A 27,504-nucleotide genomic window follows, 5' to 3' on the forward strand; every position below is an offset into this window, starting at 1 on the left:
AACATGTGGTTAATAGCTAGCTAAGGTATTAGCAGGCTATTGTACAGTGCCTTGCGAAAGTATTCGGCCCCCTTGAACTTTGCAGAGATCTACAGCTGAGGTGGGAGACTCTGTCCATAGGACAACAATCAGTTGTATATTGCACAAATCTGGCCTTTATGGAAGAGTGGCAAGAAGAAAGCTATTTCTTAAAGATATCCATAAAAAGTGTCGGTTAAAGTTTGCCACAAGCCACCTGGGAGACACACCAAACTTGTGGAAGAAGGTGCTCTGGTCAGATGAAACCAAAATTGAACTTTTTGGCAACAATGCAAAACGTTATATTTGGCGTAAAAGCAACACGGCTGAACACACCATCCCCACTGTCAAACATGGTGGTGGCAGCATCATGGTTTGGGCCTGCTTTTCTTCAGCAGGGACATGGAAGATGGTTAAAATTGATGGGAAGATGGATGGAGCCAAATACAGGACCATTCTGGAAGAAAACCTGATGGAGTCTGCAAAAGACCTGAGACTGGGACGGAGATTTGTCTTCCAACAAGACAATGACCCAAAACATAAAGCAAAATCTACAATGGAATGGTTCAAAAATAAACATATCCAGGTGTTAGAATGGCCAAGTCAAAGTCCAGACCTGAATCCAATCGAGAATCTGTGAAAAGAACTGAAAACTGCTGTTCACAAATGCTCTCCATCCAACCTCACTGAGCTCGAGCTGTTTTGCAAGGAGGAATGGGTAAAAAAATTTAGTCTCTCGATGTGCAAAACTGATAGAAACATACCACAAGCGACTTACAGCTGTAATCGCAGCAAAAGGTGGCGCTACAAAGTATTAACTTAAGGGGGCTGAATAATTTTGCACGCCCAATTTTTCAGTTTTTGATTTGTTAAAAAAGTTTGAAATATCCAATAAATGTCGTTCCACTTCATGATTGTGTCCCACTTGTTGTTGATTCTTCACAAAAAAATACAGTTTTATATCTTTATGTTTGAAGCCTGAAATGTGGCAAAAGGTCGCAAAGTTCAAGGGGGCAGAATACTTTCGCAAGGCACTGTATGTGTGAACGATGGCTAGCTCCTCGAATGATCCCAGTCCCTCCTATTGTGCATCTGTTGTAGAAAGAGGCAACTTTTTCTCAGAACAGATGTGCTCTACAAATGTTTTATTTCCTTTTGGATGCAGGTATGTGGTTTTATCAATGTAAAATATGTTATGTATAATAAGGAGAGAGTGTATTAGTTTTTGTATTCGATAATCATTTTGATGCACTGAGAGAGAAAGAGTCGACGATTCTCAGAACATACGTGCTCTACAAATGTTTTATTTCCTTTTGGATGCAGATGTAGGATGCAGAGAGTCAGTTCTGCTTGATTAAAACTACCTGATCTCCAAAGTCCACGTTTATAGTCTCAATCAACCACACACAACGCAGAGATACTGCACCGGCTACACTAGCATGTTGTTATGTTGTGTTGCTAGCATGTTGTGTTGCTAGCATGTTGTTGTCATGTTGTGCTGCTAGCATGTTGTTGTTATGTTGTGTTGCTAGCATGTTGTTGTCATGTTGTGCTGCTGCCATGTTGTGTTTCAGCCATGTTGTGTTGCTAGGTGGTTGTGTTGCTAGCATGTTGTTGTCATGTTGTGCTGCTGCCGTGTTGTGTTGCTAGGAGGTTGTGTTGCTAGCATGTTGTCATGTTGTGCTGCTGCCATGTTGTGTTGCTAGGAGGTTGTGTTACTAGCATGTTGTCATGTTGTGCTGCTGCCATGTTGTGTTACTAGCATGTTGTCATGTTGTGCTGCTGCCATGTGTTACTAGCATGCTGTGTTACTAGCATGTTGTCATGTTGTGCTGCTGCCATGTTGTGTTACTAGCATGTTGTCATGTTGTGCTGCTGCCGTGTTGTGTTACTAGCATGCTGTGTTACTAGCATGTTGTCATGTTATGCTGCTGCCATGTTGTGTTACTAGCATGCTGTGTTACTAGCATGTTGTCATGTTGTGCTGCTGCCATGTTGTGTTACTAGCATGCTGTGTTACTAGCATGTTGTCATGTTGTGCTGCTGCCATGGTGTGTTACTAGCATGCTGTGTTACTAGCATGTTATCATGTTGTGCTGCTGCCATGTTGTGTTACTAGCATGTTGTCATGTTGTGCTGCTGCCATGTTGTGTTACTAGCATGTTGTCATGTTGTGCTGCTGCCGTGTTGTGTTACTAGCATGCTGTGTTACTAGCATGTTGTCATGTTGTGCTGCTGCCATGTTGTGTTACTAGCATGTTGTCATGTTGTGTTACTAGCATGCTGTGTTACTAGCATGTTATCATGTTGTGCTGCTGCCATGTTGTGTTACTAGCATGTTGTCATGTTGTGTTACTAGCATGCTGTGTTACTAGCATGTTGTCATGTTATGCTGCTGCCGTGTTGTGTTACTAGCATGCTGTGTTACTAGCATGTTGTCATGTTGTGCTGCTGCCGTGTTGTGTTACTAGCATGTTGTCATGTTATGCTGCTGCCGTGTTGTGTTACTAGCATGCTGTGTTACTAGCATGTTGTCATGTTGTGCTGCTGCCGTGTTGTGTTACTAGCATGTTGTCATGTTATGCTGCTGCCATGTTGTGTTACTAGCATGCTGTCATGTTGTGCTGCTGCCATGTTGTGTTACTAGCATGCTGTGTTACTAGCATGTTGTCATGTTGTGCTGCTGCCATGTTGTGTTACTAGCATGCTGTGTTACTAGCATGTTGTCATGTTGTGCTGCTGCCATGTTGTGTTACTAGCATGCTGTGTTACTAGCATGTTATCATGTTGTGCTGCTGCCATGTTGTGTTACTAGCATGCTGTGTTACTAGCATGTTGTCATGTTGTGCTGCTGCCGTGTTGTGTTACTAGCATGTTGTCATGTTATGCTGCTGCCGTGTTGTGTTACTAGCATGCTGTGTTACTAGCATGTTGTCATGTTGTGCTGCTGCCGTGTTGTGTTACTAGCATGTTGTCATGTTATGCTGCTGCCATGTTGTGTTACTAGCATGCTGTCATGTTGTGCTGCTGCCATGTTGTGTTACTAGCATGCTGTGTTACTAGCATGTTGTCATGTTGTGCTGCTGCCATGTTGTGTTACTAGCATGCTGTGTTACTAGCATGTTGTCATGTTGTGCTGCTGCCATGTTGTGTTACTAGCATGCTGTGTTACTAGCATGTTATCATGTTGTGCTGCTGCCATGTTGTGTTACTAGCATGCTGTGTTACTAGCATGTTGTCATGTTGTGCTGCTGCCATGTTGTGTTACTAGCATGCTGTGTTACTAGCATGTTATCATGTTGTGCTGCTGCCATGTTGTGTTACTAGCATGTTGTCATGTTGTGCTGCTGCCATGTTGTGTTACTAGCATGCTGTGTTACTAGCATGTTGTCATGTTGTGCTGCTGCCATGTTGTGTTACTAGCATGTTGTCATGTTATGCTGCTGCCATGTTGTGTTACTAGCATGCTGTGTTACTAGCATGTTGTCATGTTGTGCTGCTGCCATGTTGTGTTACTAGCATGCTGTGTTACTAGCATGTTGTCATGTTGTGCTGCTGCCATGTTGTGTTACTAGCATGCTGTGTTACTAGCATGTTATCATGTTGTGCTGCTGCCATGTTGTGTTACTAGCATGTTGTCATGTTGTGCTGCTGCCATGTTGTGTTACTAGCATGTTGTCATGTTGTGCTGCTGCCATGTTGTGTTACTAGCATGCTGTGTTACTAGCATGTTGTCATGTTGTGCTGCTGCCATGTTGTGTTACTAGCATGTTGTCATGTTGTGTTACTAGCATGCTGTGTTACTAGCATGTTATCATGTTGTGCTGCTGCCATGTTGTGTTACTAGCATGTTGTCATGTTGTGTTACTAGCATGCTGTGTTACTAGCATGTTGTCATGTTATGCTGCTGCCGTGTTGTGTTACTAGCATGCTGTGTTACTAGCATGTTGTCATGTTGTGCTGCTGCCGTGTTGTGTTACTAGCATGTTGTCATGTTATGCTGCTGCCGTGTTGTGTTACTAGCATGCTGTGTTACTAGCATGTTGTCATGTTGTGCTGCTGCCGTGTTGTGTTACTAGCATGTTGTCATGTTATGCTGCTGCCATGTTGTGTTACTAGCATGCTGTCATGTTGTGCTGCTGCCATGTTGTGTTACTAGCATGCTGTGTTACTAGCATGTTGTCATGTTGTGCTGCTGCCATGTTGTGTTACTAGCATGCTGTGTTACTAGAATGTTGTCATGTTGTGCTGCTGCCATGTTGTGTTACTAGCATGCTGTGTTACTAGCATGTTATCATGTTGTGCTGCTGCCATGTTGTGTTACTAGCATGTTGTCATGTTGTGCTGCTGCCATGTTGTGTTACTAGCATGCTGTGTTACTAGCATGTTATCATGTTGTGCTGCTGCCATGTTGTGTTACTAGCATGTTGTCATGTTGTGCTGCTGCCATGTTGTGTTACTAGCATGCTGTGTTACTAGCATGTTGTCATGTTGTGCTGCTGCCATGTTGTGTTACTAGCATGCTGTGTTACTAGCATGTTATCATGTTGTGCTGCTGCCATGTTGTGTTACTAGCATGTTGTCATGTTGTGCTGCTGCCATGTTGTGTTACTAGCATGTTGTCATGTTGTGCTGCTGCCATGTTGTGTTACTAGCATGTTGTGTTACTAGCAGCATGTTATCATGTTGTGCTGCTGCCATGTTGTGTTACTAGCATGTTGTCATGTTGTGCTGCTGCCGTGTTGTGTTACTAGCATGCTGTGTTACTAGCATGTTATCATGTTGTGCTGCGGCCATGCTGTGTTACTAGCATGCTGTGTTACTAGCATGTTATCATGTTGTGCTGCTGCCGTGTTGTGTTACTAGCATGTTGTCATGTTGTGCTGCTGCCACGTTGTGTTACTAGCATGTTGTCATGTTATGCTGCTGCCATGTTGTGTTACTAGCATGTTGTCATGTTGTGCTGCTGCCATGTTGTGTTACTAGCATGTTGTCATGTTGTGCTGCTGCCGTGTTGTGTTACTAGCATGTTGTCATGTTGTGCTGCTGCCATGCTGTGTTACTAGCATGTTATCATGTTGTGCTGCTGCCATGCTGTGTTACTAGCATGTTGTCATGTTGTGCTGCTGCCATGCTGTGTTACTAGCATGTTGTCATGTTGTGCTGCTGCCATGTTGTGTTACTAGCATGTTATCATGTTGTGTTACTAGCATGCTGTGTTACTAGCATGTTGTCATGTTGTGTTGCTGCCATGTTGTGTTACTAGCATGTTGTCATGTTGTGCTGCTGCCATGTTGTGTTACTAGCATGTTATCATGTTGTGTTACTAGCATGCTGTGTTACTAGCATGTTGTCATGTTGTGCTGCTGCCATGTTGTGTTACTAGCATGTTATCATGTTGTGTTACTAGCATGCTGTGTTACTAGCATGTTGTCATGTTGTGCTGCTGCCATGTTGTGTTACTAGCATGTTATCATGTTGTGTTACTAGCATGCTGTGTTACTAGCATGTTGTCATGTTGTGCTGCTGCCATGTTGTGTTACTAGCATGTTATCATGTTGTGTTACTAGCATGCTGTGTTACTAGCATGTTATCATGTTATGCTGCTGCCACGTTGTGTTGCTAACATGTTGATGTCATGTTGTGTTGCTATCATGTTGTCATGTGTGGAATTCTGTGTTTTACATTATAGCCATTACCATATATATATATATATATATATGATTAAATATATATATGATTAAATATTATCTGATGTTGGCTGTGTGAGGTGTCTGCATTTGTGCACTTGAGCCTCATCATGAGATTAAACATCTGCTTGCTACATCTACTTGCCTGTTTGTGTGTGTGACAAGAACTGAGTAACATGGTGTGACCTGCATGTTGCAAAACTGTAGATAACAGCCCAGCATATGCTTTGTCCTTGTGTTTGTATGTGACAATATTGAGCACATGGTGTGACTTGCTGTATCTTACAAAGTTGTGGTTAATCAGGTATAGGGAGGGGTGGTCATCACGAGGTTTAACTGAGATGGAAAAATACTAAACAACACAATAGCAGGAATTGAGCAACTGTTATAACTAGGGGGTGATACCAGAACAGTAGGAATCTATACATCGACTGAGGGAGGACTCCAAGAAGCGCCAAGAGGCGGGGACCCGCCTGAGCGCCTGCGATAGGCTGAGCAAGTCTAAACCACGCTCAGCCTCTACTGTGATAGGCCAACAGACGGGTTGGAACAATGTCTATCACAGTATAAGAACAACTGTTTACGTACATCCTGTCAGTTCTCTGCTTGCCCTGCGTGGTGATTCAGTGAACCCGTATATACGAAAGTTGCATTTGCCATTTATTGCTTAGTTAATAAAAAATACATAGTATACAATCGGTGACTCATTGTCATATTTATCCTGATACCAGATTCGAATTTACACAACTCTAACACATGTTGTGTTGCTAGGATGTTCTTGTCATGTTGTGTTGCTAGCATGTTGTTGTCATGTTGTGTTGCTAGCATGTTGCTGTTGTGTTGCTAGCATGTTGTTGTTGTGTTGTAAACTTAGCTAGCTTGTTATTGACATCTGTTTGGAATCTTATCTTGCATCACGCCTATAATTTATTGAGATTGGAATGCATTCCAGGTCATAATCATAACTAATGTCAATCCTCGTAAATTATGTTACATAGCTAACCAGTAAAATGATTTACAGTTGCTGAAGTTACACGTTTGCTAACAAGTTACAAATGTGAGGCGTGGCACATAACATGTTAGCAGACTAGCTAGCCAACTCCAGTCATGTGCTAAGGCTTGCTGGTAAACCTAGCTGGTTGTAATGTTGTAGCTTGCTGTTTATTAGCCATATCTATGACCAAAAAGAAAACAGGTGTAGCGGTCTAAGAACCAGGGTCTGTAGTGACACCTCAGTGCTAGAGGTGTCACTACAGCCCCTGGTTCAAATCCAGGCTATATCACAACTGGCCGTGATTGGGAGTCCCATAAGTCGGTGCACAATTGGCCCAGCGACATCTGGATTTGCCTGGTGTAGGCCGTCATTGTAAATAAGAATTTGTTCTTGACCGACTTGCCAAGTTAAATATAAATATAGGTAAAAAGACAACATTTGTTTTGAATCCTCTCAGCTATATTCTGGTTGAAACATGTATGGATGAATGTCACCATTTAGCTAATAGAGCACCAAAAAATGCTCCAAGGCCGAATTCGTGTTGATGAGAGGAATCACTTGAAGCCATTGTGTCTGGGAAGTTCTTTCAGTTTTGCCCAAAGGATTGTTGTTCGTCTCCGCCTGCTTTTCCAAAAAGCCTACCTTCGGGGAGGGACGGGGGCCAGAGCACAAAGCACCTCCGACACAAGTTGTAGTCTTTCAGAGACTGAAAGAAATGTGTCTGCTTGTATATTTAACAATGAATCCACCAAAAAGAGCATTGCTAAAAGACATCCAATGGCTCTATCGAACAAGTACAACCATATCTACACCCACAAAAACGTATAGTGCAATTAGTATTTATCATAGTGCCTTCCCGAAATGCCCCATCAACACACCGGAAGCATAGGGTGTATCATTCAGAGTGCAAAACTCTGACCCGCCTTCCTCCTGGGCAATTATGTGTGAACCACATTTCACTGTCCTAGAAATACCTCAGACCTGATGAAGACAAGCCCAGATTTCCCCCAGGGTGAAATTCCCCTTTAAGAATAGCAGTAGGTGTTAAGCTTGGAGCTGTGTAGATGAATTAAACACTACAAAACTAGTAGTTCAAGTCAGTGTTCTAATTCAAGTGAATTCATTGGTGTCCACAAGACAATGAATCTGAAACACTGGTCACGTGCATTATGTTTCTGTAGATATGGCCTTCCTGTGAGTCTACACTGTAAAATGAATGGTTACACATACAATCAATGAACATAGTCCCTTTATTTTTTAAATAACAGGCATAGTAAATTACACCAAGTTAAACCAGTGTATCACACCAGTATGTGTGTGAGTTGTAAGCGCAGTCTCAGCAGTGGGAGAACATGACAAAGTGCATGTGTGGTCCAAATCGTACTGTTGAGCCTGGTACAGGTGGGAGCACATTAAGGCTGTAGGGGGCCAGCTCCTGGTGGGAGCACATTCAGGGGCTCAGCCTCCTCATCACTCTCTGTCTGTCTGGACTGCTAGATGGACCTGGTGGCTGGGTGGAGGCTGCTTGTTGTCTAGGATGTAGCATATCGCTTGTCGTTGGCCTGTTCTCAAGTAAGTGTATGAGGAACCTCAATCCAGCTAAGAATTTTCTGTGCTGATGGTCTGGCACGTGACTCTCTCCTATTCCTCTATTTTTTTAAAGTGTCCCTCATTCTTCAATTTCTTTTGGCAAGTGTTAGCTAATGAAAATAAGCAAAACAATTCACATTTCATTGAATCATACATATGTCAAAGCCACAATGTATTTTACCCAGAGTACCCATTCATGTGAATTACAGTCCCATGTACACTGCATTCGGGAAGTATTCAGACCCCTTGACTTTTTCCACATTTTGTTATGTTACATCCCTATTCTAAAATGGATTGAATAAAACATTTTCCTCAATCTACACACAATACCTCAATGATAAAGCGAAAACAGGTATTTAGAAATGGTTGCAAATGTATTAAAAACAAAAATGTTTTTGCAGACCCTTTGCTATGAGACTTGAAATTGAGCTCAGGTGAATCTGGTTTCCATTGGATTCGGGTATTAAATAAGGTATTTGTTTTTTTTATAAAACCTGTTTTCGCTTTGTCATGTGTACAGTCGTGGCCAAAAGTTTTGAGAAAGACTCAAATATTAGTTTTCACAAAGTCTGCTCCTCAGTTTGTATGATGGCAATTTGCATATACTCCAGAATGTTATGAAGAGTGATCAGATGAATTGCAATTAACTGCAAAGTCCCTCTTTGCCATGCAAATGAACTGAATCCCCAAAAAACATTTCTACTGCATTTCAGCCCTGCCACAAAAGGACCAGCTGACATCATGTCAATGATTCTCTTGTTAACAAAGGTGTGAGTGTTGACGAAGACAAGGCTAGAGATCACTCTGTCATGCTGATTGAGTTCGAATAACAGACTGGAAGCTTCAAAAGGAGGGTGGTGCTTGGAATCAGTGTTCTTCCTCTGTCAACCATGGTTACCTGCAAGGAAACATGTGCCGTCATCATTGCTTTGCATAAAAAGGGCTTCACAGGCAAGGATATTGCTGCCAGTAAGATTACACCTAAATCAACCATTTATCGGATCATCAAGAACTTCAAGGAGAGCGGTTCAATTGTTGTGAAGAAGGCTTCAGGGCGCCCAAGAAAGTCCAGCAAGCGCCAGGACCGTCTCCTAAAGTTGATTCAGCTGCAGGATCAGGGTACCACCAGTACAGAGCTTGCTCAGGAATGGCAGCAGGCAGGTGTGAGTGCATCTCCACACACAGTGAGGCGAATACTTTTGGAGGATGGCCTGGTGTCAAGAAGGGCAGCAAAGAAGCCACTTCTCTCCAGGAAAAACATCAGGGACAGACTGATTTTCTGCAAAAGGTACAGGGATTGGACTGCTGAGGACTGGGGTAAAGTCATTTTCTCTGATGAATCCCTTTTCCGATTGTTCGGAGAAGACAAGGTGAGCGCTACCATCGGCTGTGTCATGCCAACAGTAAAGCATCCTGAGACCATTCATGTGTGGGGTTGCTTCTCAGCCAAGGGAGTGGGCTCACTCACAATTTTTGCTAAGAACACAGCCATGAATAAAGAATGGTACCAACACATCCTCCGAGAGCAACCTCCCAACCATCCAGGAACAGTATGGTGACAAACAATGCCTTTTCCAGCATGATGGAGCACCTTGCCATAAGGCAAAAGAGATAACTCAGTGGCTCGGGGAACAAAACATCGATATTTTGGGTCCGTGGCCAGGAAACTCCCCAGACCTTTATCCCATTGAGAACTTGTGGACAAACATGAACCCAAAAAATTCTGACAAACTCCAAGCATTGATAATGCTAGAATGGGCTGCCACCAATCAGGATGTGGCCCAGAAGTTAATTGACAGCATGCCAGGGTGGATTGCAGAGGTCTTGAAAAAGGGTCAACACCGCAAATATTGACTCTTTGCATCAACTTCATGTAATTGTCAATAAAAGCCTTTGACACTTATGAAATGCTCGTAATTATACTTCAGTATTCCATAGTAACATCTGACAAAAATTTATAAAGGCAGCAGACTGTGAAAATTAATATTTGTCATTCTCAAAACTTTGATGCATTTAAAAAAAAGCATAAAAATGTGGAAAGAAGTCAAGGGGTCTGAATACTTTCCGAATGCACAAGTCATCAATTTCGGCATCAGGCTATAGCCTCTCCCTGCAAAATCGCACTATCAACAGAACTCTTGTTTTTCAATACCATTCCATTTTCCTAGCAAGGTTCTTGCATTCAATTCTTAACTTTGGACTAATATATATATATATATATCTCATTCTTTACTTTATGCATCACAAAAATAAACTCTACATTCATAGCATCAACATTGTGTGTTCTGAGCTGATAACAATTCATAAAATATCAATTAATACTGTATATAAAAACAACACAGAGACAAGAGAAGCACAACAGATACTCTTTTATTGTCTGTTCAAATGTTTGTTGCTAACAATTCAATAATTACAAAGATTCCAACTGGTGATTTTTATTTATTTTTTTAAGAGGGAAAAAAACAAAAAAAAAAGCAGTAGTGTTTCAAAGAGAGAAAAAAAATGTCCCGTCTTCGGAGAGCTGAACAGAAGTCCGGGAAGAATAAAGGAACGAGAACGATCACTGACACGAAATCAAAAGATGATATTCCTTGGACTAAAACATGTGCAAGTTTAATACAGTGTTTCGGGAAACCCCCCCCCCGATAGCCTGCAGGTTTAAAATCACTTCGGGAATTGATCTGAACGAGGTACTATAAAACAAAAAAATGGCACTGAAGGCACACTAGAGTGATTAAACTGGATATGCCACACATGCCTGTACTGTATCTCATACTTCTGTACAATGAAACATCCCACACTGGAGGAGAAAAACAACTATTCAGACACCCCCCTGTGGCGGTACGGCGCTATGACTGTACACCATCGCTAATGCTTCCCACTCTCATGATTGAACGATTTAAAATGCAAGGGCCTTGGCCAGGGGGGGGGGGGGGGGGGTTCTCTCTATAGTGAGCAGGTCTTCACACACATACCTATTTATTTAAACATAGCACACGAAAGCAGCAGCAGCTCTGTGAAGGACTCTTATTAATAATCCTATGAGTAATGTGGTCCTTTTCGCTATGTTCAGATTCCCACCACTTAAAACCGCATATCGAGAAATTAAAGTCTCATGATTCCGTTTCCATTTCTTCTTCTATTTCTGGTTGCTATGGCGCCAACTATATACGTTTTTCTGGCAAAAGATCCAAGTTAAAAACAACGCATGTTACAAAGGCTGGCAGGAGATGTAAATGCTGTAAAATATGCCCACTAATTTAGCTTTACACTAAAAACCCCCTGCAGTCAGTTGAATTGAATGGCAGCTCGTCTCCTGGGAAGGTACAGCTCTCAAAATGGTCCGGGAACAGCTCAATAGGTTTACAACGCCAGTACAGAAGGGGCTGGGAAGTGTGTGTGTGTGGGGGGGGGGGGGTTATGGTTCTTGAAAAAAGTCTGCCATTTCTTTCACCGTTCCGTTTAGTGTCCGCCAAGTACGAGCTCAACATATCCGTGTAAAATACTATACGCTTTAAAAACAACAGTTATTTCCCTCTAGTCTTTGTTTTCTTTTTTTAAAACAAACTTATACCTGTGATTAGGACAAGTTCATCATTAATGCTTTTTCTGTGAGTCCCCCCCCCATCAGTAATCTCTGTTTTTAATTCAGCCCCATCTCACCTATATGTATTGATCATTTCACCTAAGTATTAATAACCTTAACTCATAGGAAACATTTATGGCCTGAAATGAAGAAAAACAAAAACAAAATCTATCTATACTGGCTGATATTTTTTTTTTTTTTTAGCGTTAGCTTTAAATAACCATGTGCCCCTCACTTTTTTTTTTTTGGAGGGTCTATGCTCGTCACACGCAGAAAAGGCTTCAGCGGTGGCATTTTGTCCACAAAGTCTGTTCTTGGCACTTTGCAGCGATACACAAGTTCTATGTCGAATGTAGGTGTTGAGTGATTAAGCACGCATTATGTGTGTGTGTGTGTGTGTGTGTGTGTGTGTAAGGTGTGTGTGTGTGGGTGGGGTCCTCAGCCGTCCAGGGTGTGCTCCAGGCCGTCCAGTGTTTGCTGGCTGCGGTGGGGGGAGTTGGGGCTGGGGGGGCTGCTGGGGTCGGAGCTGTTGGAGAGGGTGGAGTGCTTGGTGGAGTCGGAGTCCGGCTGAGGGAATACAGAGAGTGTTTTTATATATCAATGCTGCATTAAAGTTGAGTTGCTAATTGTTTGGCTCAACTTTTGGCTGGATGGTTCATATATATAATATATATATATATATATAAGATAAAAATATGAATCTCAGTTTTTGCTCATCGGTGTCGAGAGGTGTATCCATTTCTATCAAACATTTTAGGCAATATTTCTGTCTATTTAGGGGACGTTTTGGATAAAGAGCACCCCTGAGGTAAAAGTTCCATTTAGCCTCTAACAATAAACAAATTTGAATTATTAATATTTGATTTGGCAATTACATTTTATTGCGAGAATTGGGGAGGGGGGGGCAGAAATGGAGTAAAGTGTGAGTGATTGAATGTGTGTGTACAATCAGTAAGGCTGGGACGATACCACTGTCATGATACTTGTTAGTAGTGTGGCAAGAACACAAAGCGGATTTAACTTCTTTAGGAAAACAGCCCTAATGTTGGAAACAAACATCATCATGTTGTCATCCAGTCACATTTATTTTCCAAACTATTTTACATACAGCAGGATTTTAAAAGGACCAAAGAGCTCTGTCTTCTTCGTGTTCTCATTTTTGTGAGGAAAAATGCTTTAGGTTTACCAGAGTTACTCCTATAATATCTAACAACATAATGCGTATCTTTCAACAAAAAAAAATCTGATATAAAATATACAAATTAGCCTCCTTCTTTCTGTATGGGTATAGCAGGTGATGTAGCCTACCTTAACAGAAAATGACTCAAGTAAAAGTTACCCAGTAAAATACAAAAAAAAGTCTACAAGTATTTGGTTTTAAATATACTTAAGTATCAAACTAAGCATTTGTGTTTAGTGAGTCCTCCAGTTTAGAGGCAGTAGATGACCAGGGATGTTCTCTTGATAAGTGCGTGAATGACAATTTTTCTGTCAAAATGTAACGAGTACTTTTGGGTGTCAGGGAAAATGTGTGGAGTAAAAAATAACATTATTTTCTTTAGGAATGTAGTGAAGTAAAAGTTGTCAAAACTATAAATAGTAAAGTACAGATACCCCAAAAAACAACTTAAGTAAAAAATACTTTAAAGTACTTTAAACAACTGCCATTTTGAGAATTTGATTCTCCCTGACTGTTTAGTTTTTATTTTGGTGACTGTTAGTTCTTAAAGATTATCTTATTTTAAACTACATATTTTATATCTAGTTTTAGTCATTCAAGTTTACACAGGAAACGTTTTACCATTCCGATTAATTTTTGTCAAAAAAAGTGGAAGATGTAGGGGAAACACCGGGACATTTCTCAAATATCCGATAAATGTAAAATGTTCCTGGTCACTTTCCTAACGGAAACCCTGGTGTGTGCGCGCTGTGTTGGGGGTCTTTACCTCTCTCTCAAAGTCCCCGTCTGGGTCGGAGATGTTCCGAGACGATCCTGCTCCTCCAAAGTCTGCACCTCCTTCAACACACACAGAGACACACACACACAGAGCATTAGTATCAATGACAAAGAGAGAGAATGGATTTACTAAAGTGTGTTTGTTGAAATGTGTGCAGTGTGTGTTGTAACCAGTGTTCACAATGCAGAAGGTGTGTGCTCGGGGTCCTCTCACCAGAGGCCGTGCGGGTGATGTGGGTCATGCTCCTCTGTTGCCGGGAGATACTGGAGAGTGGGCGGGGCTTGTCCTTGGCCGGGTCATCCTGAGAAGAATGCATCACACTCTGTACCCCCACGCAGTCGCCAAGACATACATACATACACACACAGTAAGACAAAAACACATATGTGACTATATGGGTGGAACAGGTTTGTGTTCATTAGGACACACAACGGAAAACATTTGTAACATTTTTGCAATGAAAATGAGCGTTTCTTATTGGACAAGTCCCAGTTTGGACATCGTCATTTCATTGAGTTTAATTTCATTGGTTGCCTAATGAACACCACCCCAGGTACATGATTGGACACGATCAAGACATTTAGATGGATGCTTATGCACACACATGAAACCAACAGCCTTGTACACGCTCATACGCACAGTAATAAACTCCACAGCAAATCACTCGTTTGACTGAAACAAGTCACACTCACGCTGGTATGTTTTTGCAAAATTCAATGGGAGGAAATAGTCATGGAGACTAAATCTCTACATGACTTTTGGTGGGCGTCTACTAATAGAACAAACCTTCTAGGGAGCTTTTCCAATTTGCTGTGCCCCATTTTTAAATAGCTCTCTCTCTCTCCATTGAAACCTATGGGAAGCTTATCAAGCGTGTTGCCCTGTTTTAACATGACAAATAAGCAGAGATCACACAAAGCATAACCACACTGCAAGCCAGTACAGAAAAACACACTCACTATGACGTCAGCCGAAATAAAACCACCCCCAGCTTCCCGAAAAACTCACTGCACTCGAGAAAATTGAAAGAGGAACCGTGAGGAAGTATGGGAAGGAGAGAAAAGGGGGGGGGGGGGGGGCAGGGAGGCTGGAAATATGACCGATCCCAAGTCGACCCAAGCACCTGCTCCCTATTCATTGGTGGAGATGGAAGAGTAAAGGTTAAATACAGACACCTCCAGTATTATTGGCACCCTTGATAAATATGAGCAAAAAATACTATAACATTTATACAAATACTGAGCTATATTGTATGCAAATGTTTGGGGCGGGCGGGGGGGTTGTTTTATACAATTGCTTAGAGTTTTAACAAGTCATTATTTTCTCCAGAAGAATAGCACTGTTTCTAATACTTTTTGCACCTTCTCCTTGCTAGGATAATGGCACCTAGCCTCTCATGAGTGTTTTGAGATTAGAGAACACATCGGGAGGGATCTTAGACCATTCCTCTGTCCAGATAATTGATTTCCTTTGGTCTGATCTGACTGCCCTCTTCAATTCAAACCACCGGTTTTGAATGGGGTTCAACTCCGGAAAACTGACATGGCCATTGCAACATTTGTATTTCGTGGTCAATTAACCATTTCATTGTCTTTCTGGAAGATCTACAGTTCATTGACTTTTCCCACATTTTGTTATGTTACAGCTGTACTAGAATTGATTCATTTTTCCCCTCATCAATCTACACACAATTACCCATAAAGACAAAACAAAAACAGATTTTTTGATTTCTTTGCCAATTTATATATTTTTTAAACCTGAAAATATTGCATTTACATAAGACTTCAGACCCTTTACTCAGTACTTTGTTGAAGCACCTTTGGCAGCGATTACAGCCTTGAGTCTTCTTGGGTATGATGTTACAAGCTTGGCACACCTGTATTTGGGAAGTTTCTCCCATTCTTCTCTGCAGATCCTCTCAAGCTCAGTCAGGTTGGATGGGGAGTGTCGCTGCACAGCTATTTTCAGGTCTCTCCAGAGATGTTTGATTGGGTTCAAGTCCAGGCTCTGTCTGGGCCACTGAAGGACATTCAGAGACGTGTCCCGAGGTCACTCCAGTGTTGTCTTGGTGAACCTTCGCCCCAGTCTGAGATCCTGAGCGCCCTGGAGCAGGTTTACATCAAGGATCTCTCTGTCCTTTGCCCCGTTCATCTTTGCCTCGATCCTGACTAGTCTCCCATTCCCTGCCGCTGAAAAACACAGCATGATGCTTCCACCACCATGATTCACCGTAGGGATGGTGCCAGGTTTCCTCCAGATGTGACGCTTAGCATTCAGGCCAAAGAGTTCAATCTTGGTTCATCAGACCAGAGAATCCTGTTTCTCATGGTCTGAAAGTCTTTAGCAGGATGTCATGTGCCTTTTACCGGGGAGTGGCTTCCATCTGGCCACTCTACCATAAAGGCCTGATTGGTGGAGTGCTGGTAATAGACATCTCAAGGATGATCAATGAAAACAGGATGCAACTGAGCTCAATTTCGAGTCTCATAGCAAAGGGTCTGAATACATGAAAATAATGTATGTACAGTAGTAGTACCCCAGACCTCCAGGCTCAGATTTAACAACCAGTACCCAAGACCTCCAGGCTCAGATTTAACAACCAGTACCCCAGACCTCCAGGCTCAGATTTAACAACCAGTACCCCAGACCTCCAGGCTCGGATTTAACAACCAGTACCCCAGACCTCCAGGCTCAGATTTAACAACCAGTACCCCAGGAATAGAGGCTAGATCACTAGGAGACAAGGGCTACTGCGGGTGTCGATTTGGGATTGTGCAAAAGAGGTGGTGGTGGTGTCAAAAGGAAGAGAGTGGGGGAAGGAGGGGGAGAGGAAGGAGGGGAAGCATCAGGTCAGGCCTACCCTTCCTAGGGAGGAGGTGGAGGGAGAGGAGGAGGAGGAGGATGAGAGCTGGGGCATGCTGCAGTGCTGCAGCGAGGAGGTGGAAGAAGAGGTGGCGGAGGAAGAGGCGGGCTCTTTCTGCAGGTACAGGCCGGCCGACACGAGGCTCATGTGATAGACGTGCTCAAAGTTGCTCGGTGGGGAGATCAGGGCGTGGTGGCGGGAGGATGAGGGGGAGGGGGTGGTGGCGGCGCTCTCGCTCTGCTGCCGGGCGGGGAGGGAGGGGGGGGTGAGAGAAGGAAAGAGAGCGGAAACAAAGGACACGAACAAGACACAGATGGAAAAAAAAGAGGGAGGGGAGGAGAAAGTGAAAGAGGGCGTGAGGGAGGAACTACAGGGTCATTCTCAGAAAAGAGTAGGAAGAGGGGCAGAGGTGGTAAATAGGTAGAGAAAGGTGACATCTAGAAGGTAGGATAGCAGTGCTATTCTGTGGAGTTAGGATGGTAGGATAGCAGTGCTATTCTGTGGAGTTAGGATGGTAGGGTAGCAGTGCTATTCTGTGGAGTTAGGATGGTAGGATAGCAGTGCTATTCTGTGGAGTTGGTAGTGGGAGCTGCTAGTGTCAGAAAATGCAAGGAGACACCATTTTGGCTCCAGCGGGTGTCTTGCGATCGTTAAAAAACAGCTGTTATGACTCCTGCTTTGTTACGTTTTAAGGGGCGGCCATTTTATCACCCGCAATTTCAGGAAGGTTAACACAGGGTGGACATTTTGATTCCTGCGATATCAGTTAGGTTATTTGCAGTAGCTGTCCTGGGTACAGCAAATGTCAGTTAACTTGCAATAGACAGCCACTTTGGCTGCTACAATATCAGTCAGGTTATCATGGGGTTGGGAACCCATTTTGCTTCCTGCAATGTCAGTTGGGTTATGACAGAGATGGAAAGAGGTGCTATCTTTGTATCTGTGCCATTATGGCGTCTGTGACAGCATGGGCAGCGCCATTAAGGCTATCTCCATTTTAAAGTACATTTTCTTCTCCTTTTGAAGTTTGAAAATGTGCCTCAATGACAATGTCCATGCTAAAATGGGTTATATCCAAGTTGAGTCCTTTAACTATCTCCTATGGGTTATGTATACAGTATGAGGCAGCCATTTTGGCACCAGCTGTGCTTACCAGAGGCAAATCCATGAGGACCTGCATGCCGTCGCCGGGGCCCATGTGTGCCACGTGGTTAAAGTTGATTGGGTTGGAGATCAACTTGGACCTCAGCTCAGGGTCCCTCAGCATCTCTCTGTCAACACAACACACATGGTTACAATGGTCAGTGTGTATTACTGTGAAGAGTTACATTCGAGTCATTTTTTGCAACATCTTATTCAGAGCAACTTTGGGTTAAGTGCCTTGCTCAAGGGCACATTGACAGATTCTTCACCTAGTCGGCCCGGGGATTCGAACCCTCCGACCTTTCGGTTACTGGCCCAACCACTAGGCTACCTGCCGCCTGAAGTTGTACTGGGTGAGTGTACTACAATGGTAGTAAACAGACTAACTTCTGATTTAAGTCAGACGTATAGTTCTAGTGTTGTCACCTCCACTGGCGCTGGAGTCTGATGGAGTGGTGCCCCCCTGGCGACAGGGGTTCAGGCCTCGACTCAGACTCCCTTATCTAAACCCCCATATTCTGTCTCCCCTCGCTACATTACTGCCGTACAGTCCAAAAGTCAAGAAAAGTATGAAAGGGGATTGTGTGTGTGTGTGTGGGGGGGGGGGGGGGGGGGGGGGAGGTTACCTCCTCTGCTGCAGTCTCTCCTCTTCCGGGACCTTGAAGAGGAACTTCCTCTTGCTGCGCGTTCTCACCATCAGCTTCTTACTGTTGTCAGATGTCTCAGGGATGGCCAGGTCACCTTCTGCAGGACGGACAGAGAGAGAGACATTTGAGATATAGGTAAGTGTATTGGGGTACATATATTTTAGAGAGTATATAGCGATATACACTACCGTTCCAAAGTCTGGGGTCACTTAGAAATGTCCTTGTTTTCCATGAAAACATACATGAAATTAATTGCAAAAATGAATAGAAAATATAGTCAAGACGTTGACATGGTTATAAATAATGATTTGTAATTGAAATAATAATTTTGTCATTCAAACTTTTCTTTTGTCAAAAAAATCCTCCATTTGCAGCAATTACAGCCTTGCAGACCTTTGGCATTCTAGTTGTCAATTTGTTGAGGTAATCTGAAGAGATTTCACCCCATGCTTCCTGAAGCACCTCCCACAAGTTGGATTGGCTTGATGGGCACATCTACGTACCATACGGTCAAGCTGCTCCCACAACAGCTCAATAGGGTTAAGATCCGGTGACTGTGCTGGTCACTCCATTATAGACAGAATACCAGCTTACTGCTTCTTCCCTAAGTAGTTCTTACATAGTTTGGTGCTGTGCTTTGGGTCATTGTTCTGTTGTAGGAGGAAATTGGCTCCGATTAGGCGCCGTCCACAGGGTATGGCGTTACAAAATGGAGTGATAGCCTTCCTTCAAGATCCCTTTAACCCTGTACAAATCTCCCACTTTACCACCACCAAAGCACCCCCAGACCAACACATTGCCTCCACCATGCTTGACAGATGGCGTCAAGCACTCCTCCAGCATCTTTTCTGCGTCTCACAAATGTTATTTTTTGTGATGTGAACATCTCAAACTTAGATTAATCTGTCCATAACACTTTTCGCCAATCTTCCTCTGCCTAGAAGGCCAGTATCCCGGAGTCGTCTCTTCACTGTTGACGTTGAGACTGGACAGAGGAACTCTGCCTAGAAGGCCAGTATCCCGGAGTCGTCTCTTCACTGTTGACGTTGAGACTGGACAGAGGAACTCTGCCTAGAAGTCCAGTATCCCGGAGTCGTCTCTTCACTGTTAACGTTGAGACTGGACAGAGGAACTCTGCCTAGAAGTCCAGTATCCCGGAGTCGTCTCTTCACTGTTAACGTTGAGACTGGACAGAGGAACTCTGCCTAGAAGTCCAGTATCCCGGAGTAGTCTCTTCACTGTTGACGTTGAGACTGGTGTTGAGACTGGGTACTATTTAATGAAGCTGCCAGATGAGGACTTGTGAGATGTCTGTCTAGTTTGAGAAACTCTCTAATGTACTTGTCCTCTTGCTCAGTTGTGCACCAGGGCCTCCCACTCTCTCTATTCTGTTTAGAGCCAGTTTGCAATGTTCTGTGAAGGGAGTAGTACACAGCGTTGTACGAGATCTTCAGTTTCTTGGCAATTTCTCACATGGAATAGCCTTCATTTCTAACATGGAATAGCCTTCATTTCTAACATGGAATTGCCTTAAATTCTCAGAACAAGAATAGACTGACGAGTTTCAGAAGAAAGTTATTTGTTTCTGGCCATTTTGAGCCTGTAATCGAACCCACAAATGCCGATGCTCCAGATACTCAGCTATTCTAAAGAAGGCCAGCTTTATTGCTTCTTTAATCAGAACAACAGTTTTCAGCTGTGCTAACATAAATGAAAAAGGGTTTTCTAATGATCAATTAGCCTTTTAAAATGATAAACTTGGATTAGCTAACACAACGTGCCATTGGAACACAGGAGTGATGGTTGCTGATAATGGCCCTCTGTACTCCTATGTAGATATTCCATTAAACAATCATCTGTTTCCAGCTACAACAGTCATTTACAACATTAACAATGTCTACACTGTATTTCTGATCAATTTGATGTTATTTTAACGAACAAAAAATGTGCTTTTCTTTCAAAAACAAGGACATTTCTAAGTGACCCCAAACTTTTGAACGGTAGTGTATGTGGTGAGTATATTGTGGTATTGGTGAGTGTATTGGGGTATTTGTAGTCAGTATATTGTGGTATAGGTGAGTGTATTGGGGTATATGTAGTCAGTATATTGTGGTATAGGTGAGTGTATTGGGGTATATGTAGTCAGTATATTGTGGTATAGGTGAGTGTATTGGGGTATATGTAGTCAGTATATTGTGGTATAGGTGAGTGTATTGGGGTATATGTAGTCAGTATATTGTGGTATAGGTGAGTGTATTGGGGTATATGTAGTCAGTATATTGTGGTATAGGTGAGTGTATTGGGGTATATGCAGTCAGTATATTGTGGTATTGGTGAGTGTATAGGGGTATATGTAGTCAGTATATTGTGGTATAGGTGAGTGTATTGGGGTATATGTAGTCAGTATATTGTGGTATAGGTGAGTGTATTGGGGTATATGTAGTCAGTATATTGTGGTATAGGTGAGTGTATTGGGGTATATGTAGTCAGTATATTGTGGTATAGGTGAGTGTATTGGGGTATATGTAGTCAGTATATTGTGGTATTGGTGAGTGTATAGGGGTATATGTAGTCAGTATATTGTGGTATAGGTGAGTGTATTGGGGTATATGTAGTCAGTATATTGTGGTATAGGTGACTGTATTGGGGTATATGCAGTCAGTATATTGTGGTATAGGTGAGTGTATTGGGGTATATGTAGTCAGTATATTGTGGTATAGGTGAGTGTATTGGGGTATATGTAGTCAGTATATTGTGGTATAGGTGAGTGTATTGGGGTATATGTAGTCAGTATATTGTGGTATAGGTGAGTGTATTGGGGTATATGTAGTCAGTATATTGTGGTATAGGTGAGTGTATTGGGGTATATGTAGTCAGTATATTGTGGTATAGGTGAGTGTATTGGGGTATATGTAGTCAGTATATTGTGGTATAGGTGAGTATATTGGGGTATATGTAGTCAGTATATTGTGGTATAGGTGAGTGTATTGGGGTATATGTAGTCAGTATATTGTGGTATAGGTGAGTGTATTGGGGTATATGTAGTCAGTATATTGTGGTATAGGTGAGTGTATTGGGGTATATGTAGTCAGTATATTGTGGTATAGGTGAGTGTATTGGGGTATATGTAGTCAGTATATTGTGGTATAGGTGAGTGTATTGGGGTATATGTAGTCAGTATATTGTGGTATAGGTGAGTATATTGGGGTATATGTAGTCAGTATATTGTGGTATAGGTGAGTGTATTGGGGTATATGTAGTCAGTATATTGTGGTATAGGTGAGTGTATTGGGGTATATGTAGTCAGTATATTGTGGTATAGGTGAGTGTATAGTGTATTGGGGTATATGTAGTCAGTATATTGAGGTGTATTTGCACCTGTGGAGTTGTTGCTGAAGTAGATGAGGCGCGGTTGTTCAGAGCCCAGCAGGTTCAAACTGCCCTCCACATTCAGAGGCCTTAACTGAGGGGCAGAGACATGGGTTACACCGATCCACTCTACAGACCACGGGCATATATACACATATGCACACAGACACTCCTTTCATTCATACACATTTACCTTGTAACATTCACCCCCACCCAGACACATGAGATTAGAACATGCATCCTCACATTCACCAATACACCCTATTATGGCTTGTTAGACTGAACCCAGACTGTTGTCCCAAGACACCCCATTATGGCTTGTTAGACTGAACCCAGACTGTTGTCCCAAGACACCCCATTATGGCTTGTTAGACTGAACCCAGACTGTTGTCCCAAGACACCCCATTATGGCTTGTTAGACTGAACCCAGACTGTTATCCCAAGACACCCCATTATGGCTTGTTAGACTGAACCCAGACTGTTGTCCCAAGACACCCCATTATGGCTCGTTAGACTGAACCCAGACTGTTATATGGGCGGGACAGCCCTGCTTTTACCTTCCTCAGTGAAATTGTCTGGACCCACTCAGTGGTGTGTATGTCAAACACATCCACCCCATACTCGCTGTACACCGTAAGGTAGGAGGAGTTGGAGCCTGGCGGGGACACAGGAAAGACACACTGAGCAATCACAGAGGCCTCCACAGCTTGATACATTTGTAGGATACAATATACTAGATACAGTTTATGTTCGCTTCTTTTAAAAAGTTAACAATATTGAATTTGTCTTTCAGTGTCCCTTCTAAAAAATATTGTGCATGCAGCACTTACCAGAAGGCCTTCAGAGTTGCATAGCTAACTGTTTCTGGGTGTAAAGTAGCCTAGTGGGGCGGCAGGTAGCCTAGTGGTTAGAGCATTGGGCCAGGAACCGAAAGGTTGCTGGATCGAATTACCGAGCTGACAAGGTAAAAAACTGTTGTTCTGCCCCTGAACAAGGCAGTTAACCCACTGCTCCCCGGTAGGCCATCATTGTAAATAACAATTTGTTCTTAACTGACTTGCCTAGTTAAATAAAGGTAAAACAAATATATATATGTTTTTTAAATGTATTGTGACTGTATTCACTTCCAATGGTAGAGACTGTTGGGTTGGGCAGTATGCAGATTTTAATACCGTCATAGTGCCATACCGGGGTATACAGTATTACTTGAAGTGCACAAAACTTGCCTAACAACTCAACCACTCAAAAACAAAACGTGACGTACTGCAGGCGAGCGGCGTGGCGGGCCACATCAGCTCCTGGGCCCTGCTCCTCTTCCCAGTGGGGTCCACATAGATACCCAGCTGGCTGAAGCAGAGTAACAGCTCGGTCGCGCCCACCTCCAGGGCGTGCAGCGCGTCCAGGGGCTGCTGGGCCAGGAAGGCTAGCGACGGGTCCCCGGGGCTCACCAGGCTGACGGGCGACGACTCGCCCTGGAGGGCCAACAGGGCAAAACCTGAGGGGTATCCCACGCACAGGCGCTCGCGCACCATGCCCAGCCACTGGGCCACCCCCGGGGCTTGCACCTCCCACAGCTTGCGGTGGTGCGGCTTGGCCCGGGTGATCTCATAACACAGAACCTGGTGAAGGGGCAGAGAGGAGATGTTACTACTGACATTCTGGCAAAGCAGCAAACGGAAAGGACCTTCAGACTTGATGTAGTTAGCAGGAGTTTGAAAGGACCTTTATAATCAGCCTTGATGTAGTTAGCAGGAGTTTGAAAGGACCTTTATAATCAGCCTTGATGTAGTTAGCAGGAGTTTGAAAGGACCTTTATAATCAGCCTTGATGTAGTTAGCAGGAGTTTGAAAGGACCTTTATAAATCAGCCTTGATGTAGTTAGCAGGAGTTTGAAAGGACCTTTATAATCAGCCTTGATGTAGTTAGCAGGAGTTTGAAAGGACCTTTATAATCAGCCTTGATTTAACTAGCAGGAGTTTGAAAGGACCTTTATAATCAGCCTTGATGTAGTTAGCAGGAGTTTGAAAGGACCTTTATAAATCAGCCTTGATGTAGTTAGCAGGAGTTTGAAAGGACCTTTATAATCAGCCTTGATGTAGTTAGCAGGAGTTTGAAAGGACCTTTATAAATCAGCCTTGATTTAACTAGCAGGAGTTTGAAAGGACCTTTATAAATCAGCCTTGATGTAGTTAGCAGGAGTTTGAAAGGACCTTTATAATCAGCCTTGATTTAACTAGCAGGAGTTTGAAAGGACCTTTATAAATCAGCCTTGATGTAGTTAGCAGGAGTTTGAAAGGACCTTTATAATCAGCCTTGATGTAGTTAGCAGGAGTTTGAAAGGACCTTTATAATCAGCCTTGATTTAACTAGCAGGAGTTTGAAAGGACCTTTATAATCAGCCTTGATGTAGTTAGCAGGAGTTTGAAAGGACCTTTATAAATCAGCCTTGATGTAGTTAGCAGGAGTTTGAAAGGACCTTTATAATCAGCCTTGATGTAGTTAGCAGGAGTTTGAAAAGACCTTTATAATCAGCCTTGATTTAACTAGCAGGAGTTTGCTTGGGTTCCCGAGTGGCACAGTGGTCTAAGTCACTGCATCTCAGTACTAGAGGTGTCACTACAGATACCCTGGTTCGAATCCAGGCTGTATCACAACCGGCCATGATTTTGGAGTCCCATAGGGTGGCACACAATTGGCCCAGCGTCGTCCGGGTTTGGCCGGTGTTGGCCATCATTGTAAATAAGAATTCTTAACTGACTTGTCTAGTTAATTAAAAGTTACAGTTCTTATGAAGACTTTATGAATGCTCCCTTTATAAGTTGTTTGTTTTGAAATGGGGTCGATATGGGATTTATTCGGATTTAAGTCACATATCTTCAACTACACGCGTCATTTGACATGTATTGTACTGGAACTCTTATGTGTGTTTTTGGCATCGTTTTCACGTGTAAATAGGTAAATCAATAAATTAATAGTGACCTGGCGCTTGACGGCGGCCAGCAGGCAGGCGGGTCCCCCGGGGCGTAGCACGCCCGTGGTCAGTGCCTGGCAACCCTTGGTCTCTGTCAGCTTGATGTCGAAGGCCGCCTCGGCCCCCTCCAGCACCCCCCAGGGGTGCAGGTGCACGTGTCGGTTGCGCCCACACAGCAGGGCCATCATCTTCTCTTTGGGGATCAGCTCCATCTGGTGCACCTTCTTGCAGTCGGCCGCCCGCACGATCACTGAAGGGGGGGAAGAGAAAAAGGAGTCAACAGGGGCAAACGACACAGAGAATCGTAGTGTTTTGAAAGAAATCACAAATTATGATTTGTGAGTCAATAGGTAAGATAGTTGCTTTCCCGAATTGTCGAAAACACTTTCTCTCCTCGATTTCAACCCCCCCCCCCCCCCCCCCCTTTTGAAAAACCAAATGGAGGAGAAGGTATAATGAAAGGGACCTTGGATTCTCCTCCAATGCATTTTTAGAAGGAACCGAAGAGAGAGGAAACGAGGAAAGACCATGGAGAAATAGTCTTAGGATGAAGAAAGAAATGGGAGACAATATACCACAAAATAAAACATGACACGTTGACATCGCGTGATCACACATAAGAAACATGTTGGAAATCTAAAAACTTGAAAACCTTTGTTCTGCATAGAGGAGTCATATGAGGCTCTATTGGGGGCTGTCACATATCCCTCCCTGTATGATCCAGATCCTGGAGCATTTGATGCCCTGATGATCTGCACTATAGAGCACTTGTGAAACGTAAACCAACCCTGGCTGAAACAAATCTTGGACCCTGGCCAGGTGGTGGGTCTAAGATCCAGGACCAGAGTAACATGTATTGTGACAATTCAGAGAGCAAGTCGCATGGAACTTTCTCGCCCACGTCATTTGGAAAGTGAATATTTGAAAAAATGTTCAAGGCAAAATATATTTGTTTGAATTTTCAGAATCATACCAGGGTACCGAATGTCATATGTGAAAACGCCCTATGAGTGTATATGACTAGCCGTGGGATAGGTGTGTTCTTACCATCTCTGGTGACCTCCACTACAAACAGACCTTCCTCTGTTCCCAGGGCGATACGCTCTCGATCTGCAGGGAGACAAAGGAGCAGTCAACACAGTCTTCTCTCTCTCACTGCCATCCTCCACACACACACACACGACAACAACACCTCTCGCAAACACACACACACACTGAGTAAACGCACCATAACTTTTTAAATAATTGGAGATCTCAAACGGTAATTTGCAATTGCATTCTGTGTTTCGCGTGTATCCACTACAAAAACAACTAAACTTCCTCCTCACGGAAATTGTCACAGAAAAGTTACATTACTTACACCGCAGATTATAATTTCACTCGTCGAGTACAGATTATAATTTCCCTCGAGTACAGATGATCATTTCCCTCGAGGACAGATGATCATTTCCCTCATCCCGATGATCATTTCCCTCATCCCGATGATCATTTCCCTCATCCCGATGATCATTTCCCTCATCCCGATGATCATTTCCCTCATCCCGTACAGATGATAATTTCCCTCATCCCGTACAGATGATCATTTCCCTCATCCCGTACAGATGATCATTTCCCTCATCCCGATGATCATTTCCCTCATCCTGTACAGATGATAATTTCCCTCATCCCGTACAGATGATAATTCCCCTCATCCAGTACAGATGATAATTTCCCTCATCCCGATGATCATTTCCCTCATCCCGTACAGATGATCATTCCCCTCATCCAGTACAGATGATCATTTCCCTCATCCCGATGATCATTTCCCTCATCCCGTACAGATGATAATTCCACTCATCCAGTACAGATGATAATTCCACTCATCCAGTACAGATGATAATTCCACTCATCCAGTACAGATGATAATTCCACTCATCCAGTACAGATGATAATTCCACTCATCCAGTACAGATGATAATTCCCCTCATCCAGTACAGATGATAATTCCCCTCATCCCGTACAGATGATAATTCCCCTCATCCAGTACAGATGATAATTCCCCTCATCCAGTACAGATGATAATTCCCCTCATCCCATACAGATGATAATTCCCCTCATCCAGTACAGATGATAATTTCCCTCATCCCGTACAGATGATAATTCCACTCATCCAGTACAGATGATAATTCCACTCATCCAGTACAGATGATAATTCCCCTCATCCAGTACAGATGATAATTCCCCTCATCCCGTACAGATGATAATTCCCCTCATCCAGTACAGATGATAATTCCCCTCATCCAGTACAGATGATAATTCCCCTCATCCCGTACAGATGATAATTCCCCTCATCCAGTACAGATGATAATTCCACTCATCCAGTACAGATGATAATTCCACTCATCCAGTACAGATGATAATTCCCCTCATCCCGTACAGATGATAATTCCACTCATCCAGTACAGATGATAATTCCCCTCATCCAGTACAGATGATCATTCCCCTCATCCAGTACAGATGATAATTCCCCTCATCCCGTACAGATGATAATTCCCCTCATCCAGTACAGATGATAATTCCACTCATCCAGTACAGATGATAATTCCCCTCATCCAGTACAGATGATAATTCCCCTCATCCCGTACAGATGATAATTCCCCTCATCCAGTACAGATGATAATTCCACTCATCCAGTA

General features: G+C 43.2%; 1 protein-coding gene across 4 annotated transcripts in view; it reads right to left on the reverse strand.

Moving 5' to 3' along the window:
* Positions 1-10,646: 10,646 nt before the first annotated feature.
* cdc42bpb (CDC42 binding protein kinase beta (DMPK-like)) overlaps positions 10,647-27,504 on the reverse strand; it is a 117,487-nt gene continuing 100,629 nt past the window's right edge. For 2 of the 4 annotated variants that reach the window (XM_036984686.2, XM_036984685.2), the window contains 11 exons: positions 25,877-25,939; positions 24,838-25,079; positions 23,123-23,477; positions 22,416-22,513; positions 21,868-21,952; positions 18,469-18,586; positions 17,853-17,970; positions 16,697-16,939; positions 14,050-14,158; positions 13,825-13,895; positions 10,647-12,445 (listed from right to left, as the gene is read on the reverse strand). In XM_036984686.2, the coding sequence (XP_036840581.1) occupies positions 12,317-12,445; positions 13,825-13,895; positions 14,050-14,158; positions 16,697-16,939; positions 17,853-17,970; positions 18,469-18,586; positions 21,868-21,952; positions 22,416-22,513; positions 23,123-23,477; positions 24,838-25,079; positions 25,877-25,939 (1,631 nt within the window). In that variant the 3' untranslated portion in view covers positions 10,647-12,316. The remainder of the gene's footprint in view (positions 12,446-13,824; positions 13,896-14,049; positions 14,159-16,696; positions 16,940-17,852; positions 17,971-18,468; positions 18,587-21,867; positions 21,953-22,415; positions 22,514-23,122; positions 23,478-24,837; positions 25,080-25,876; positions 25,940-27,504) is intronic. The other 2 variants (XM_036984689.2, XM_036984687.2) reach the window with 1 other exon arrangement.

Source organism: Oncorhynchus mykiss, chromosome 8, assembly GCF_057628025.1.
Source record: "Oncorhynchus mykiss isolate SJ-2025 chromosome 8, ASM5762802v1, whole genome shotgun sequence".
NCBI lineage: Eukaryota > Metazoa > Chordata > Actinopteri > Salmoniformes > Salmonidae > Oncorhynchus > Oncorhynchus mykiss.